Source organism: Lonchura striata, chromosome 17 (genome assembly GCF_046129695.1).
Source record: "Lonchura striata isolate bLonStr1 chromosome 17, bLonStr1.mat, whole genome shotgun sequence".
In the NCBI taxonomy this organism is placed as follows: Eukaryota; Metazoa; Chordata; class Aves; order Passeriformes; family Estrildidae; genus Lonchura; species Lonchura striata.
In genome coordinates, this window is record NC_134619.1 from 8,519,914 (window position 1) to 8,537,494 (window position 17,581).

At 41.7% G+C, this 17,581-nt stretch overlaps 1 protein-coding gene across 1 annotated transcript; it reads right to left on the minus strand.

Annotated features, from left to right (window-relative positions):
* Positions 1-2,198: 2,198 nt before the first annotated feature.
* Positions 2,199-15,783, minus strand: LOC110476173 (protein-glutamine gamma-glutamyltransferase 6-like). Its single transcript, XM_021540923.3, has 13 exons — positions 15,771-15,783; positions 12,485-12,658; positions 11,913-12,152; positions 11,269-11,387; positions 10,285-10,413; positions 8,900-9,077; positions 7,961-8,096; positions 7,478-7,581; positions 6,446-6,688; positions 5,575-5,901; positions 4,437-4,594; positions 2,653-2,786; positions 2,199-2,352 (listed from the first exon to the last, which is right to left on the minus strand). Exons 1-13 carry the CDS (start codon positions 15,781-15,783, stop codon positions 2,199-2,201), a joined length of 2,109 nt encoding a protein of 702 aa, XP_021396598.2.
* Positions 15,784-17,581: the final 1,798 nt, after the last annotated feature.

Below are 17,581 nucleotides of genomic sequence, written 5' to 3' on the forward strand. Positions count from 1 at the left end.
TTTTTTTTTTTTTTGAGTTATTAGACTGGAATGAGGGCTGGCTGGGTCAGCCTCGTGGGCATGATCTTATTTAAACTGCATATTTATAAAGAAAAATACTGACAATTAGCCATATTTTACTCCACTGACTCCCACTGACTTCTGACCAAGGGCTGTGTAAAGATTGCAGGTTTGAGAAAAGCAATTTAAATCCTTCCTCGGGCCCTTACATGTTTTTCTCTGTAATAATCATTAGCCTAATTGAACAGTTGTCTCATGGCTCATGTAGGAAGAATGTGTTTCTCCTGCGTGGCACTGGCCAGATCTGCATTTTCACACTCAAAGTGAGCTGGGTGTGGTTGCTGAGGGCAGAGGGAAATGCTGAGGCTGTGAAAACCCAGCCAGTGTTGCAAAGCTTGGCACTTGGCACAGGCTCTGCAGCGCTGGTTTCCCTTTGAACTGAAGCCTTCCTCTACAGGTACTTAATTAGGATGAGGTCATTCCAAGCTCGTGTGACAAATACTGTCTGAAATAATTGCCTGGATTGTGTTTAAGAAGGAATACTGAAGGAATTTGAATGTTTTGGCTGTACTGTGTGTTAAATGTAATGTCAGTCTGCATTCTTGGAAAATTTAATGAGATTTTCTGAAATACCATGACTACCTCAAGGCCTTTTCTGAAGCTAGTGGTGGATTGGTATACCCTGACTCTCCAAGATCCTGCAAGACTTAATTGATAGGTGCAAAGCTACCTATTCTCCTCTCCTTTGCCTGGAGAAATCTGAATTCCTGTGTGTATGTGTGTGTGTGTGTGTGTCCTTTTCAACCTTCATTCCAGTCACTCTGGGCTGACTAGTTTTACCAAGCTTCTACATCCATTCTAAGTATATGTGTGGGTGACAAAATATTGTAATTGATGTAATAAAATAGGACTTTACATGTTTTGAAGATTTCATTAGCTTTAAATCAAAGAAATATTTAAATGAGTCCTCAGTTTAATTTGTGTCACAGGGTCAGTTTGTGTGCATGGGAGATTCTGGGGGAATGCATTGCTGGACAATACTGACTGTCAGGAGAAAAAGTCAAATTGTCTCTTAGGAGCATTCAGATCTTTGGTTTATTGGCTTGTTAACTTTGCAAGGAGTGATTGGACACATTAGGGATTTAGATATGGGTGGCACAATGGCTCCCTTGTGAATGATGATCTGCTATAAACAGCTTTGTGGCATGAGGAAGAGTGACTGTTAATTGTGAGTTTTTGTACATCTTTCTGATGTCATTCTTTTTCTACTTCTCTACTTTTTGTGGCTTCTCATTTTTCCAGTCATAAGAAGAGAGTTCTGTTGTATCATTGCCGTATCTTATTGCTGTGTTTTCCTTCTAACAATAAGATTAAATTATAAATTTAATTCTAGAATTTAATTATGTCAGCTACCTGGATAGTACTTTGGCTAGTACTGAATAAAATGTATTTCGTGGATGTTAGCCTGGAGAAGTGAAGGTTTAAAGGACACCTCATAGTTCCTTCCAGTGCTTAAAAGCACAAGGAGGCTGGAGGGGGACTTCTCACAAGGGTGTAGGGAGATTGGACATGAGGGACTGGCCTTAAGCTGGAGGAAGGTAGGTTTAGACTGGATATTAGGAAGAAATTCTTCCCTGAGAGGGTGAGGCCCTGGCACAGGGTGCCCTGAGAAGCTGGGGCTGCCCCAGCCCTGGAAGTGTCCAAGGCCAGGTTGGATGGGGCTCTGAGCAGCCTGGGATAGTGGAAGGTGTCGCCCATGGCAGGCAGCTGAAACAAGATAAGCTCTAAGACTCCTTCTAACTCAAACCATTTTATTATTCTGTGATAATTAAATTTCATTCCATGAAGCTTATAAAACTTGTGATTTTAAATTAGATTCCTTGGAAATCCAGCTGCTATTATTGCTACAGGCTCTAGTGCTGGAAACCATCACACTTGATCCTCTCCTTCAGGTTTAATTATATAATGATTCCCACTAGTAATTGTATGTGTGAAGGCCCATAAAACAGGCTAGAGAATGAAAAAGGTGACACTGTCTTTACAGTATAATCTCTGCTACGTTTTTATTAGTTTCCGTTCATATTACATCACTTTATTTTTGCTGAGTAATCTGCATTTCTGTACTTCCAGTCATAAGAATGCATGAACACTGCACCAGCCTCATAAACAGGCAAAGCTGAACTGTTGTGCAGGTTATATCACTGAGCAGGAGCCACCTGAAGCATCACAAATCCCTTAATGTCTGAAAAGTGGGTACAAACCAAGTCCACCTGAAGCTGCCTGGTGCCACTCCTGTAGGGAATGATTTCAAATTTCACTGTTGAAGTCTCCATGGGGGCCATTCTTTCCACACTAAAAGAGAGAATGCATTTGTAAATTAAAGCAGCTGAAAATTTCTTGCTATGTATTCTTCTGAGTACCCAAGTTTAAGGCTGTATCCTCTCTACTCCCTGAGCATCCCGTAATTCAAATCTTGGCAAAAGTGATGCAAAAAACTCCATCTGCTGTATGGAGAGTACTGACATGGTGGCATTTTGTTCAAGGCTGGTGCAGATGAAAGTCATGAGGTTGACAGAATAATTTTAAAATACCCACTGGTACTCCAGATTTCCCAGCAGAGTAAACAGTGCCCAGCCAGAAGCATTCACGTACCGGATCCGGAGTTGCTCTTTGAGCAGGCCACTGCCTTCAGCTCTCAGGACACAGTCTGTCACCTCATCACACAGAGGGTTGGTGAATGTCACCTCCACACTGACAGGCTTGTGTACCACAGCTGGACCAAGGACCTGCAGAGAGAAAACATTCTGCTCAGCCACAGCATCAGTCGCATGTCTCCATAATGCTTCTCTCCTTTCATTCCCGTTGCAAACCACTTACCCTCTTAGGGTCACCTGGGCAGGAAGGAGCCAGGAATAGTTTTGGGCAACAGAGTTCAGCCTTGAATGAGCCATCCAGTGTGGCTAAGAATCAGCAAACTGCTGTAGAATCTACCATTTAGTCCCTTTTATAACTAGGTCAGTGCAAGGTTTCATGTATAACATACTCATCAGAGTGAGAACAGAATGAGCATACAAGTATTGGCATATATGATTAACGACTGGAGGCACCTTAAATTAGCTTTAACTAGGCTAAATGAAAGGTTTGGGATTGGAGAACATGGGAGGTGTGAGACAGAGGTGAATTTTGGTGTCTCAGGAAAAAGAATGCAAACTAGCAAATAAACATATTCATTGCCTTATTTTGGCTGAGATAGTGTAGAATTGGTATATCTGGTATATATTTGTAAATAATTTAATATTAGGTAACATGATTGAGAGGTCCATCAGCCCAATTGCATTTCTCTATTACTGTCTCCATGTTTATAGGGAAGACTCAGTCAACAGAAACATAAATGCTTCTTAAAACTTAATCACTGAATTTAAGTAATTTTATCCAGGTGCCTGCCCTACATAAACTAGCTCTGTTATTTGAATGGCACAGCACAGAGACTTTTTACAAAGTCTCACTAGAACTTGGTATTCAGAAATCGCCAAACCTGCAAAAAACCACACTTTTTTACTCCTGTGTGTGACCTTGCTTTTCTTGTATGCTACTGACGAGTGGGTTGGGACAGCTAATCTAGTCTGGAGGCCTTGAAAGGCTCCGCACATTACCATATTCCCTCTATGTTATTTACAGTAAGATGAGCAGATAGCATTTGATCCCATGAGTTATGCAGCATTTAAATCTGCTGTCCAAAACCAGTTCAGCTCGTTTATGTGGATGTGATGGGCCATGCAAAGCCAGGACTGGGCAAACATAGTGCAGGATCTTTCCTGTAGGCTAAGAACTGCTTTTTATTCATTGTACATTTGTCAAAAGTCTGTTAAAAGTAGAAGAAAGAGAAAGCCTCCAGTTCTAATTAATCACTTGGGAGGTGTTGCAGAAGGTGAAAAGTGACACTTAGCATGATACAGTTAAAGAACTTTCTCTGAATGTTGGTAATAAAGCGACTCACAGCCCCAGGCATTATCAGATGGTCAAGGAAGGTGGCTTTGGTAAAAACCAGTCTTCCTAAATAAACTGGAAGATACTGATCAGACTTTTCTAACAAAAGGTCTAAATATGGATGAGATTTCTTTGTCTGTATTCTGCCTGTCCATCCTTAGGTAAACTTACCCTGTAAACTGTAACACTGAGAACTTTATCAGTGCCACATTACCAAGCACTGGCAAGAATATTCCAGCACAACTATGCCATGGAAAGATTTTCCTTTTTTTTAGTGTATTTCAATTCATTTGTATCCTATGGCCTATTACTACAGCAACGAGATCTGATCACCCTCAGACATGATTTCACTTCCCATGCTCCTTCCCATGAGAAATAGATGGAGTAGGAATTGCAGTTGGTGCTTCTCAGCACATCTCTCAAGGGTCACAGAGGTGGCTGGCTTTTACCTTGATGGTGAGAAAAGGATCCTGGAGTACAATATCCTTCTCAACTAGAAGTGAGGCTCCCCGTTTGATCTGGCACACAGCAGTCACTAGGATCTTCCTGTCATCCATCAGAGAGTTTTTGTACTGGGAGTAGGAGATCTTGAAAGAAATCTCTTTCACTGTAATGGAAACAGAAACAAAATTTCCCTCTCTTATTTTTTCTGAGTATCAGCTATCTGTAAGATACCTGTGTTTTAAGGAGTGATACTCTTTTTACCCTGGGGTTGCACATTTGTGAGTGTTGACACCAACAGACAGGAATGATGCTCATGGGTGATTCCTGCTTACATTTACATAAAGCACTAAATGATCAGGTACAGTTTGGTACCTGGACAGATCTGAGGATGGATGGATGTGGCAATACCTGCTGGTGTTTTTTTTCATTTATCTGAAGCTGGGATTTATTGCTCCTTCCTTTTCAAAGAGGGCAGAGGTCAGAAGGTGGGTTGGTTTAATGCTCTTGCAGATGCAGCTGTTCAGCCTCTGCCTTGCACAACCAGAGTTTCTGTGCCAGTGAGGAAGGCAATGGAACTCAGTATAGTGAGAAGAAGAGTTCTGCTGGAACTGTGGAATGAGTTCTAATGTGCTATGTATTAGCTTGAGAGGGTAGTTCTGTTCATCTGTGCTGCCCCTCATTTTTCAGCACTGTCCCTCTAAAAGCAGGGCAGAGACCACTCTCTGCAGGTGGCACAGCTCTTCCTGCAGTTGGTGGTTGCTGTTGTGCTGCTGTGAAAGTTGTAGGCTTGTCTTTCCCCCTTTAATCTGTCTTTTTGCTTTGCTTGTGGGGAACCAGCAGCTCACTAATCCCCAGTCTATGTCTCTTAGTTGTTCTCTGCTAGCAGAAAAGGTCATAATGTAGCACCAACGGTGGCTATGCTGGGTCAGACAAAAGGTCACCCTGCTCAGTCTCTTTTTTGTCAGTGCCTGAAAGCAAATTCTTAAGACAGGGAAAATATGTGTGTTTCTTTTCCCCTGAATAGCCTTGACCTCCAACTGTTTGCAGGTCGTACACGTCATCAGTCATTCTTTATTTTCATGTGATCTGACCACAACCCAAAACTATGTCTTGTCCCGTAATAAAAGCTGTAATTAAAATTACCTTCTTCAGATCCAAGTTTAACAGACCTATGCAACTGCAAAATCTCTGCCTTGGGCCTTCTGGTGTAGAGAATGGCTGAAGCCTTCAGTTTAACCTTGACGGTGTTAAAATCCGAGGTCAAGTTTCTGAGTGTCAAAGTGAGGGGGATGTCCTGGCCAACCACAGGAGATGCATCAAGGAGCAGCTTCCCCGAGACGCTGGGGGTTTCTGCAGGCTGTGCCCTTGAAAATCCTCTTCTGGATCTTGGAATTCTGCTTCTTTTCCCAGGCCTTCTCACACCAAGCAGCTTCAGTGCCTTGTTGTACACCTGCCTTTCTTTCACGGATCCTGCATTGGAAATACCATGCTCAGAGATCTCATGTAGCTACTGGGTATAGTGCAGTGGAGCCGTGGCTGATCTCAGACATTTCGGGAAGCTGAGAACGGCAAAGATACTCAAGAGGAGAAAATGAGGTCTAACCCTAATGTGAATTTTGGCACAAAAGCAAATGAATGTACATGGCCACGAAGGCTGGAAAGTAAAATGTGCCCATCAGCTCCAGGTGGCTGTTTGTGGGTACCTCTTAGAAGCTGTGGGCAGTAGAAGGATAATTCTGGGAGAGTTCAGTTCATAAGATGGGACAATTGCCATCTCCTCTGAAACTGAGAAGGATGAAAAACCTTTTTGCAGAAATTCTCCCAAAACAGTTCTACAGAATGGCTGGAGAATTGAACTGAATCAATATCAACAGATAAGGAGCCCTAAGACTTTGAAAATTCTCTATTTCTTGGCTCTAGAAGTAAAGAAATTGTCAGTACTCAGTCCAACAAAGACCTTAATTCTTTTCACATCTGATCATCAGTGGCAAAACTATTGTAATAAAGAATTTACCTTCTGGATATTTGTAATTAGCAGTGACATCCACACGGGAGTTGGTGCCCACTGCTTTGGTGCTGATAAATTTTCCAATCTTCCTGGTATCAGAATAAATTCTCTCTTTTCTTTTCTTGCTATAGCGAATCCAAGTAACACAGTCAGCATTCACTGCTGCAAACACAAATGGGCTGTCGTAATCCAGGTTCACATCCCCTTCCTTAATGGCTCTGGTGGAGGCAGGACCACACTGATAAATGCCTGTATTAGAGAGGGAGAAGTTGAACAACATAAATCCTCATGCTGACAGCAAGAGGGAGAGGCAGCCACTCCAAAGACACATTTGGGAGAAATAAAACAACATAAATCCTCATGCTGACAGCAAGAGGGAGAGGCAGCCACTCCAAAGACACATTTGGGTCAAGTACACTGTTTTTATGTCTGTGTAATGTGGTAACAGCATGCCCAGAGATTCCACATGCACTTTGCATCAGAAGGTGGGGCTGCAGAGGAGGCTGGCAGGGAGAGCTAAAGCTTCTGGTGATGTGTGCCATGAGATGTTCTCACCCACCAAAGGCTGCAAGGCTGCATGCAAAGCTGTCAGGGGAAAGGAGAGGAGTCAGAAGTACAGTCAGACCTAAGAGATGGGAATCAACAGTGCTGGGTGTGCTTTGAGAAGAGCCAGAAAACTGAATTTGTTAAACCTGGTAGTGAAGAATGGGATTGTGTGATGTGAGGAGCTAAGACAAGCAAGGGTGAGATGAGTGAACATAAGATGTACTCACTTTTGTGGAGGCAGAAAATTGAAATTTAAAAAGAAAGAATTGTTATGCTGGTCAGCAATCCAGAGGCTGACAGTAAAGCTCCTTACTGGAGATTGATGTGGGTGTTGCTTTTCTTGTGCACCCAAATTAATGCTACATCTACAGGAAATATATAGAAGAGAATTGTCCTGAGGTTTTTGGTAATTTCAATTTTTTAGTCCTGGTAATCTTTAGGAGTAACACTATCTACAGGTTTTAATATTTACAACTAACACAACTGTGTTACCTTTGCTTTTTTCCTGGGGTGTTGCATCCAAAACCTGCCATCCATCATAAAAAGAGCCAAGGTCTCTTCTAATGAACCAGCTTTCATTCCAGACATGGAAATTCCTGCAAAGGAGGCAGTATGTAGAATATCAGATTTGTACAATGCAAGAAATAATCCTAATTGAGTGAATGAAAACTCTGTGGAGAGAGCAGCTGCTGTACTCCTTACATGAGTACCTCCTTTCCCTTTTTTGTCAGCTTTTTGTATTATACCTCTGAGAAATGTTGGGATATTATGCAAAAGAAATAGTAAAAGAAAAATACTTATTTTCAGTGTCACTAATTCAATATTGGACATTCCTGAACAAAAAGCCAAAGGTCTGGAGTGGAGTTTTATATCTGGGAGCATGAGGTCGGGGTGGTTTTTCAGGAGCATGATTCCAGATCTTTTAATTAGGGGGGAATCTAGTGGAAGAAATATTAAAGAAATATGTATATTTACCACACACTGTCTTCACTCAAGTGCAAGTTGTTTCCAGACACATCAATGTACTTATCAACACTCAGATTTAGGTTCTTGTCATGGGCAGAGTTGAAGTTTGTAATAACACGAGTAGGTATTCCCAAGCATCTCAGAACTGCAATATAGAATGCCATAAAAGCTCTGTAAACCTATTTTGCAGACATATAGAAAGTTTTTTTGTTGATCACACAGTTTAGTGTATGTTTTCAGTGGTGAAACAAGCCCTCAGAAATTTCCCTTCAGCTATGATGCAAGTCACAGTCATTGTGCAAGATTGCTTAAAAGACACTTCCACTGACATGACATTCTTAGCTGTCATGTCCTTTTTAATAATAGTTTGGTTCACCCATTTATTTTAATCTTTGATTTTCATCCTTTTCTCTTTCTCATTTTCCCTCTGTTCTTTGTTTCTTTTTCCACTTACAGAGATAAGAGGAATTTAAAATCGCAATTTTCCTTTGTATTTTCCCCAAAGATATTCTGGTGTCTCAGAACATCTTTGACTGGATACTGCTAGGATGAAATAATTTTCCTGACTTGCAGCTCCCTTTACAGGTCCTCAGAATTGTGACTTACTCTTGTCTCACCAGCAGGTAAGATACATCAGTAGAAAACTGGCAGTGTGAGAAGATGGACTTAAAAGAATACTGGTTTTCTTTGAATCCTAGCTTTGAAACAGGAAACCCAGCCTGGAAAACCCCTTTGGTTTTTGTTTACTCACAAAGCTTTGCGTTTACCCACAAAGCTGACATGAGTTATTATACAACGTGAAGGATTAACCCTTCACACACGGAGAGCAGAGGTTCCTCACTCTCCCTGTCGAAGCTGAAAGAGCTCGAGCAGAATTGTCACAAAGCTCAGGCTGCAGAACTCACAGCGAGCTGCCTCTGTGGTTCAGTCCCACCTCTCCCAGGGTACCTGTGCATGAGACTCCTGCAAAGACCCAGCACTGGCCGTAGCGGACGGGTCTGTACCTGGCCCGGTACCACCTCCGCAGGATGGCCACGCTCCCGCTCCAGCGCAGGGGGTTTGTTCCCGAGCGGAACTTCCCGCTCCACTTCCCTTCCACTACCCCCTTCTCATCGTTGCTGTTAACCTGAAAGAGTCCTTCTCATGAGAGAATGGAAGTATTTACAGGAAAAGAGAGAGGGAAATAGTTAGAAGTGACGCTGTGTGGGTAGCACTGCTCTCGTCGATGGGGTGGTGGGACAGAATATTTGAATTTTAGAAAAAATTTTGTCTGCTCAAAGGCCACAATTGAACCAAACCCAGACCAGACTGTAGAATCTGGTGATTCAAAACTGCCTTGTTTTCAGTACAAGTGGTCCCAAATGTACTGACTGACACCTGTTTATGTTTTCTCTGTTTCATGCGTTGATCTCACCTCCTTGTATGTCATTACTCTGCTAGGCTGTGCATTCATGCTGCTTCACATTCTCAAGTGATTTATGGAAGCCTTGAGAAATCCTTCTTTTCTCTTCTTTGCATTTGTTGCAAGTGTGCAGATAGTACTTACTGCTTGCCCAGACTTGTTAGATGTGGTTGCATGTATTTGTAAACATCCATTGTAAAGCCCTCTTCAAGTATCAAGTGTAGTGGTACAGGATGCAGTAAGTTATTTTTAGTATTTTTTTCTTAATTATTTTTAGTTATAGTAGTTTTGTACATCTGAGTAGAGTTATTTATGTTGAAGCTGAGAATGCCTAAAGTGAGTGCTGTCCAAAAGGCTGAAAAATATCAGTTCTAAAGGAGGAATCTGCTAAGAAATGTGGTGAGGCATATATTATTTATAAACCAGAAAACTTTTCATCTGCCTAGTTGTGCGTTTATGTGTTTGTGAGGATAGGTGTGTGCTGAGGAGTTGTAACTATCTGTTGCAGGAAATGCTAAAAACCTCACCAAACAAATATCCCTTAAGTAAAGAATGCTAAATTCAGTCATCTACTGCAGGTGAACCAGCACTCGTTTTCCAAAATATTTTGTGTTTCTCTTGATGTTTGAAAAACTTAGCAAGTGATTTCAGAATAGACAAAGGTTTCCAAATTAGTGAAAAGATCTAATGGACTAAAAATCTGTCAGGAAAATACATGTGAGGTTCAATGTTCCTCAGAAGTTCTTGGAAACATTCCTTCAGTCATGAGCAAACTTTTGGGAAGAAGACTAAATCTCCATTTTACCTTTTTTTTGCTATTTTTTGCTTGGCCACATCTACAAAACATTGAGGAATTCACGCTGAAGCATGAGTGTGGGTTGGGGTTTTGTTGGTAGGTGCATTTCCAGCTGTAAGTGCTGGATCACTTTACCATGGCACTGATAACCCTGCTCACATAGACAGGGCTGTTCCTCTTGGAGACATCCACAGCTGGGTCCTCACGGTGGTTCAGGCTCCGGTCCAGAACAGCCAGAGAGATATCAAGGATGTCCTCTTCAAACTGGAATCAAAACAAGCAATATATTAAGGCTGATTTCATAAAAAAACTTAAGGATAAATTCCCCACCTAGTTTCCTTCTCCGAGCATGGGAGGAAGATGTTGGGAATAGATGAGTTTTCTGTACTGTTAGAGAAAATTGGGCCAAGAAGAAAACCATTAATCTTCCAACTCTCCATAGTATTTTAAGGATGTCTGTGAGCACAATGTGGGGCTGTGGCCACTGGCATTCACGAGGACATTACGTGACCTGGTGGCAAAGACAAGACCACTGTGGGTTGGGCTCAGCAGGGTTCACACCCTCCCACATCCTGCTGTGCCCCTTCAGGCACATGTCTGTTATGAAAGCTTTACTCTCATGGGTTGCCTCCACCTCTATCAGGTGATCTGAACTGAAGGAAACCCACAAAAATAGGGCTGTAGTTCTGACTGTGTTTGCAGTGGTTACACTTGGAGGGCTAAACTGCTCTTCAAAATTCCAACACGAGTTGTTTCACTTGAGTACATTTGGGGAATCCTTTTAGGGTCTTCTGCCCCATTACTGAACAGGTTGCATAAATATTTACATGCACTGGCTTTGCAATATCCAGTGGCTTTCTTTGCTCTCTACAAGGGTCAAAAATTTGACTAAAATTTTGCTTTGTTTCTTTTATTTATGTATGAGTACATGCCATACAGGGGAAATGATCCTGAGCTGCTCTATGTAATGTAATGATAAATGAGATACATATTTGTAAGAAAATCTGAAGTGAGGAATATTGAACTCTTATACTATGAGAGAATGATCTTTTTCTCCTCAAGACCCTATTTACCCACTACTCTTATTTGGAAAGTTCTGGAAGAGGTGATGCTGTTTACCTGTCCATAGTTCCAAGCTTCTTCTTGAATATCTTTCTCCAATCCCTGAAATATGATTCCACTGTCATTCAGGACGTACTCCTGCCGCTCCTTTTCATTAGCCATGTAGACATCATCATCTACAAGCAGAATGAGACATGATGGCTGGAAGGAAATTGCTCTGCTCTAACTGAAAATCTCAAATAGAGGGCAGTCCTAGGGATCAGGTGAGACTGCCCATGCATCCAGGCTTAGGACTGCCTGGTACACCTCTGTAGCCATTTAGAGAGTGAGCAAAATAAGCATAAAATTCCTTTCAGAACTGACTGTGTTCCTGTCCCTTCAGTAAGCACAGTATGTATCTTACTGGGATTTGTTACTTGTTTTACAACTGAATGCAAGAATCACAGGAAATAACAGAGGAAAAAAATTCTAGAATTAATATTTGGGATATTTACTGCCTTTGATTTCTTATCCTACAAGCAAGAGTCTAGTCTCTGATGCCTTGCAACACTGAAGAAGTGACAAAAGCCTGATCCTTGATGTCAAGCAAAAAAAAACAACTTTCTGTAGCTGTGACTGTCAGGTACCGACTTTCCTGTGACACCCAGGTTTCCTGGCTGAGACAATGAGCTATTTGAAGGAGGTGACACATCAGAGCATACCTGGACACCAGGGATTGAAGAGTAGCACAAACTGGCCCAGGACTTTGGAAGAGACCTTGTTCCCAGCAAGGACCTGGAGCTGCAGTTTGTATCGGCCGATGACGGCATCGGCTGGGCTGAGGATGGTGAAGTTCAGGCAGCGAGGCTCACTGGGCTCCTGGGTTGCACTCCAGCCACTGGCACCCTCCTCAGAAAGGGAAAATATGGCCTTGGTCTGCTGGGATTCTGCTGGAGATGGTCCTGCCAGAGGGAAAGTGGTTTGTGAGAGGCAGGAGTGAATTATGTTATGAGGATAAAATGTATTGTTGCAGGGATGGCCTTAGGAGCAGAGATGGAGCCTTGGATTTGAAATGAGGACAGATCCTGCCTTCTTTTGAATTATTTACTGTCTCTTGCCTTAAGGTGTAGATTAAACTTTAAAATTGGAACTCCTGAGCCTAAAAGGACAAGGAATCCTGAGTGAAACAGGACAGACCTTAATGTTTCAAGAATGGGCCATGTAGACCTGTAAGGCACAACTATTTTGGAGCTGGAATAACCTGGATATGAGATGACTGCCATGGGGAGATTACCTGTGCTTGCAATAAAGGTGAGGTTGTCCCAAGATTGTGCTGTTCTTTTGAGGTTCAGAGAGATGTTGAAGGGCTGTCCTCTCCTCAAGATGGGTTCTGTGCTGCTGTAGTCAGAGGTGTGGTGTGCAGCTTTATTTAGTTTGGATTGCCAGTTCACTTTTCCTATTTTTAGGTCTACAAAGACACAAGACATGTTAATTTAAAACATTTTCTTTCACACTTGCACACTTTTTCATTGTGTCTAATGCACTAATTTTATTATATTATATATAGCTGGCATTATGTGCTATAAGAACAAAGGAAAATCCGTTGTTATTAAAAACTGAAAAAAGGCCAGAGAGTTAGACAAACAGCTGGAAGATGAACCCTCTTCTGTAAGGTTCTTTCAGAAAGAGAAAAATCATTCCAAAATTCAGAGAATTCATCTTTGATTTAAACAAAAAATCAAAATATTTTGCGTTTAGATAAGACTTTGTTAAAATCTGAAGACTGTTCTATTCCTCATGTTATTGCTCTTTTTCTGTGATGATATCTAGTTCTCATAATGTTTTACAGATTTACAGAAAAATTATTAAAACTCTCATCAGGAGATGCAAGGCTGATTCTGGAAACACTGCCTGACAAATGATGGCTAGGAGGTTGGTATCTTCAGTGTGGAACTTGCTTGTTATCTTCTCACGTATCTTGTATCTAAATTAATTTAGTCTTGTAGCTTGAAGCTGGTTGTTATTTCACACTCTGTTGGAAAAAGATTACAAGCAGAGGAGTGGCATATCTCGAGGCAGTGCTATGGCTTGCTCTATTGTATCATGATAGGTTGCCCAATGTTGAAAATGGGACAGTGGAGCTCAGATTACAAAAGCTTCAAGCTTTCTTTTTCCTTGATAAATTAAAAAATTCCCACAACAACAAACAAGGAGAAACAGAAAAATGTAGATTCCCCTATGGAAACAGGTGTTTGGAAAGTGCCCTTTCCCAGTATGATATTCCAGAGGAGTTTCAGGTGAAGCAAATCTCCTGCTCTGACTAGAGCTTGTTAACCCTGTGAAGAATAATGGTGCTGTAAGCAACATTTCTGTCATTTCACTGAACCAAGAAAGGGGCTCATGTCTGAGAGAATCTATAGGATTCTACTGTAATAATAGGGTGAGATTTCAATTTTCTGCTGTGTTTGCAGCACGGAGTTATAGTCCATGAAGGCTTGATAAAAGTGTAATTATCCTCATTTTTCAGCTTTTTGGAAGAAATGTGCATTTCCGAGGCATACTCCAGGCAGTAAAGGCCTGGAGCAAGTGACTTCCTGTAGTCTGTGTGCATAAGCATGTGTGAGTGTTTTGAGTTAAGGGTCGTGCTTCAGATGTGTCACCTGGAGACAAAAATTCCATTGGCAGGAGTGTGATGTTTGAGTTACATGGTGTGAAATGCCTGGAAAGCATGTTGCTTGCATCATCACTTCATTTTCCTGCCTTAACCATATTTAATTGAACGGGACCTGTGGAAAGCATCATTCCTAATTTCAAGTCCTCTAATTTAAGGGTGACTTAGAAGGTGTTTCTGAAGGGCACTTGGAGTCAGGGTTTGAAAAGGAGTTTGCCTTGCTGCATTTTATCCATGTGTATCCTCAATGCCCAGGCTCTGCAGGGCAGGGAGCACCACGTGTTGAGCTGTGCAGGGATGCAGGAAACTGAGAGCATTTTGCACATTTGTAAATAAAAATGGTATGCATAGAAGATTTAATGGCAACCCATGATATTAGTGAGGCTCTGATGTTAAAGGACCTAAACAGTGCTGCTAAAGACTTCAAGAGTGGAATGCCACAGGCAAGGACAAGATATCCATCAGAGGAAGAGAGGAAGTGAGCAGAAGCAGGAAAGGTAAAGAAGGCAGTGGCTAGCATTGGTTTGCTCTAACAATTTACTACATCAATACTTTGATTTGTCCTGTGAAGTTCATGGCTACACAGGCATTTCCAGAGAGCACGTGCAGCAGATCAGAAAGAAAAGTTTCATATATGTGGCAAGAGCACAGTAAAGCTTGATGCCAGTCTTTTGTACATGTGAAACTCAAATTTATCCTTGTTTTGATCTTCCCAGTTTCAATTTCAATCTTATAATTTCTTTTTCTTCTTTCAGCGCCTGTGAGGAAAACTTGTTTTCTGTATTTCTGTCAGCATGAGAGTGAGCACAGTGAGTGCAATCTCAGACAGACAAGCAGCACCTGGCTGGCAGAGCCCCTCCTGGGAGCCCAGAGGCCACCAAGTGACCTGGCTGAGGCCAGGCTCCATTTGATCTTACAGCCTGGGCTTTCCATGCAGCAGTTTGATGCCCCAGTCACTAGCCAATAGTTAATTAGGTGGCTGCAAAAGCACTGATTAGAGCAGTTAATTGATATGATAGAAAAATATTTTCTTCCTCTACTTTTCTGTGTTACTGGAAAAAAATGGTTCAAGACCCATGATGATAAAAAAAAAAAAGAAAATCAGTTCTAATAGAAAAACCAATAAGTACACTTAACCTAAAAAAGCAAAGTTCCTGAGAGAGCAGCTAGATGTAATTTATCTTGGTTCCTCAGTAAATATTGCTCATCTGGATTGGAAGAGGGATGTCTGGAGCCATCAGGCTGGATGGACTTACCTGCCATAAGGATTCTTTCTTCTTTTCCACACTCGTGCGTAGCTCAGCTTACGGTTACAAAAGTGTGCAAGAACATTCTAAATCCTCTTCCACCTGCAGCAGTAATGACAGGCTCAGGACTGGACTTGGAGTTTAGGCTGGAGTTTATACAAGCTGGGTGTGACCTGTGGTTGGTAGCTACTGTTTTTGTAGTGATATCCTACGTGAGCATCCACTGATGACTGCTTTAATTGCACAATCTTGAATCCAATTATCCTTATGTAAAACTGGTGAATGACTGAGGAAAGATGATAATCAATATTCTGGAATTTCACAGAGAAAAGTGTCCAAAATTTGGTCTAATGAAGGAAATATTACCTTAAGTAGACAAAAGCAACTTAATTTTAGATGCTTTGGTTTGTGTCAATTTAGGTTTTTGAGGACTGTATGTACAGAGGGCAAGTGTAGACTAACATACCTATGGTAGAGCACAGCTGTATGGGACAAGGAGTAATCCAAGTAGATTTACAGTAATTAGTGTTACTGCCAGTAGCTTTTTCCCCCCACTTTTTCTTTTTTTCAAAGACATCTATCTGAAAATCTTCCACAGAACTGCATGTAATTTGTTCTGTCTTTGTCACAACATTATTGTAATAATGCTTCCTTCTCATTACCTGTTTCTGACATGATTACCTATAATCTGCATTTCTTCTGTAAGGAGCAGCACTTCCCAGGGAGGGGGCATTGGGGGGATCACCAGCTGTGACTGGGGACTTGTGTTAAGTAAAGAGAAGTGTTTAATGGCTGCCTCTGCTTCTAATAATTTTTTCTTTGTAGTCTGGTGTTCATCATACATGCACATAGTTCCTCTGTAGCTGTTTGGCATGGCAAGGTTGGTTGGGCCCTGGAGGAAGCTACAGAGCTGCTCTTCTGGTGTGAGCCCTGCCCACTGTAATTACAGTCACCCTGCTCCTGCAGCTCCCTCCTGCCCTCTCCTCCCTCATCCTGTGTGACAGCTTACCTGAAAACATGCCCTGCCAATTTGTCCCAAGAGTAGGTGCAGACTGCTCTGGACTTCAAGTGAACTGTAATGAGGAGAAAGGGGTGTCAGGAGAAGGGATGATCTCTTATTTTCCTCACCTCTACATTCTGCCTTGTGTCTTTTTTTCAGTTCTGTTTTCTGTTTTGTTTCCAATTTTATATAAAGAATGCTGGGAACAAAAAAGGCAAATTAATTGCCTGCAGTTAAAATACATTTTTTTAAAAGGTAATCTAAAGGAGTTTTGAATGTGTTTTTTTGTGTGTGTGTATGTTTGTTTTTTTGTTTTCTGTAAAAATCTATGATTATATCTGGATCCCTCAGACTGAAGTATGCTCAACTGTCAGACAAAAAAAATGCCCATGTCCATTACTCCTGACAGCTCTCTTTTGGTTTATTAATTCTGCTTTAAACTTCTTGTAAGTCACACAGCAAATATAACTCTCCAGGTTTGGCAGAGTTGTTTGCACACCACAATTGCCCCACATCCTGCTCTGAGGTGACCCGGCAGCTCACCTGGTCAGTCATTACCTGTCCCAGCAGCCCTGGAGAAGCTGCAGGAACAGGGAATCCTTACAGCTACTTAAAGGTGGGTTCAGGGGAGGCCTGGTACCCAGAGATGCTGGTTTTGGGAACCCACAAAAGAGGTTTCTGTCTGCAGGTACTGACAAATGTGGGGTCAGGGCTGCCCCTGAGTGAGCCACAGGGAAGGTTTGAAGCCAAACGTGTTCCTTGTCCCCAGTGACCTTACACTGATGGGCAAGGGGAATTATTTACCCTGGGTTGCTGGGCTGCCACGCTATTGCAAAACCCTCCCTGGACTTTGTGGTGCCTGGGACTCTGTCAGGATGCATAAGAATTAAGTTACTGTTTTGGATATGTACATGTGTTCTCCACTCTGTGACAAGCCTGTGCCCACAGGCTACACAAATACTGCCAAGCATAATTTTTCCCATCCTTCCTAGGCTTTTGTCCTCCCCATTCATGGAACTATAGGTGTCAAAAATACAGATATTAGGTGAGCAATGGAGAAAATGTTCCACTCTTCTAGGTTAGTGGCTTGTGAAATGAAGTCTTGTGATTTCTTGTAATACCCCCATCGAATATATAAATCATTACAAAGCAATACAGTTGAGAATGATTTTTATTTATTGCTGACAATTAGAATATGGTCAAAAGGTGATTGTATGAATTATTTGAGTGAAAAGTCAAAACTGGGAGCTTAACAGAATGAGATTTGAAAATAGTGAAACTATTTCTACAAAGAAAAGTCTTAATGTTTTTTTTTCTGTTAGGGGGTGTGAGGGAAGAGAAATACAATTAGAGACTAAATAGTTAAGCACCATGAAAGCAGACTTGATTCTATTGCAATGTAAGAGGTTGTCAATTTTAGTGCAAAGTTCCTTTCTGTCACGACTGTTCCTATACAGAGGAGAGTGTCTTGCT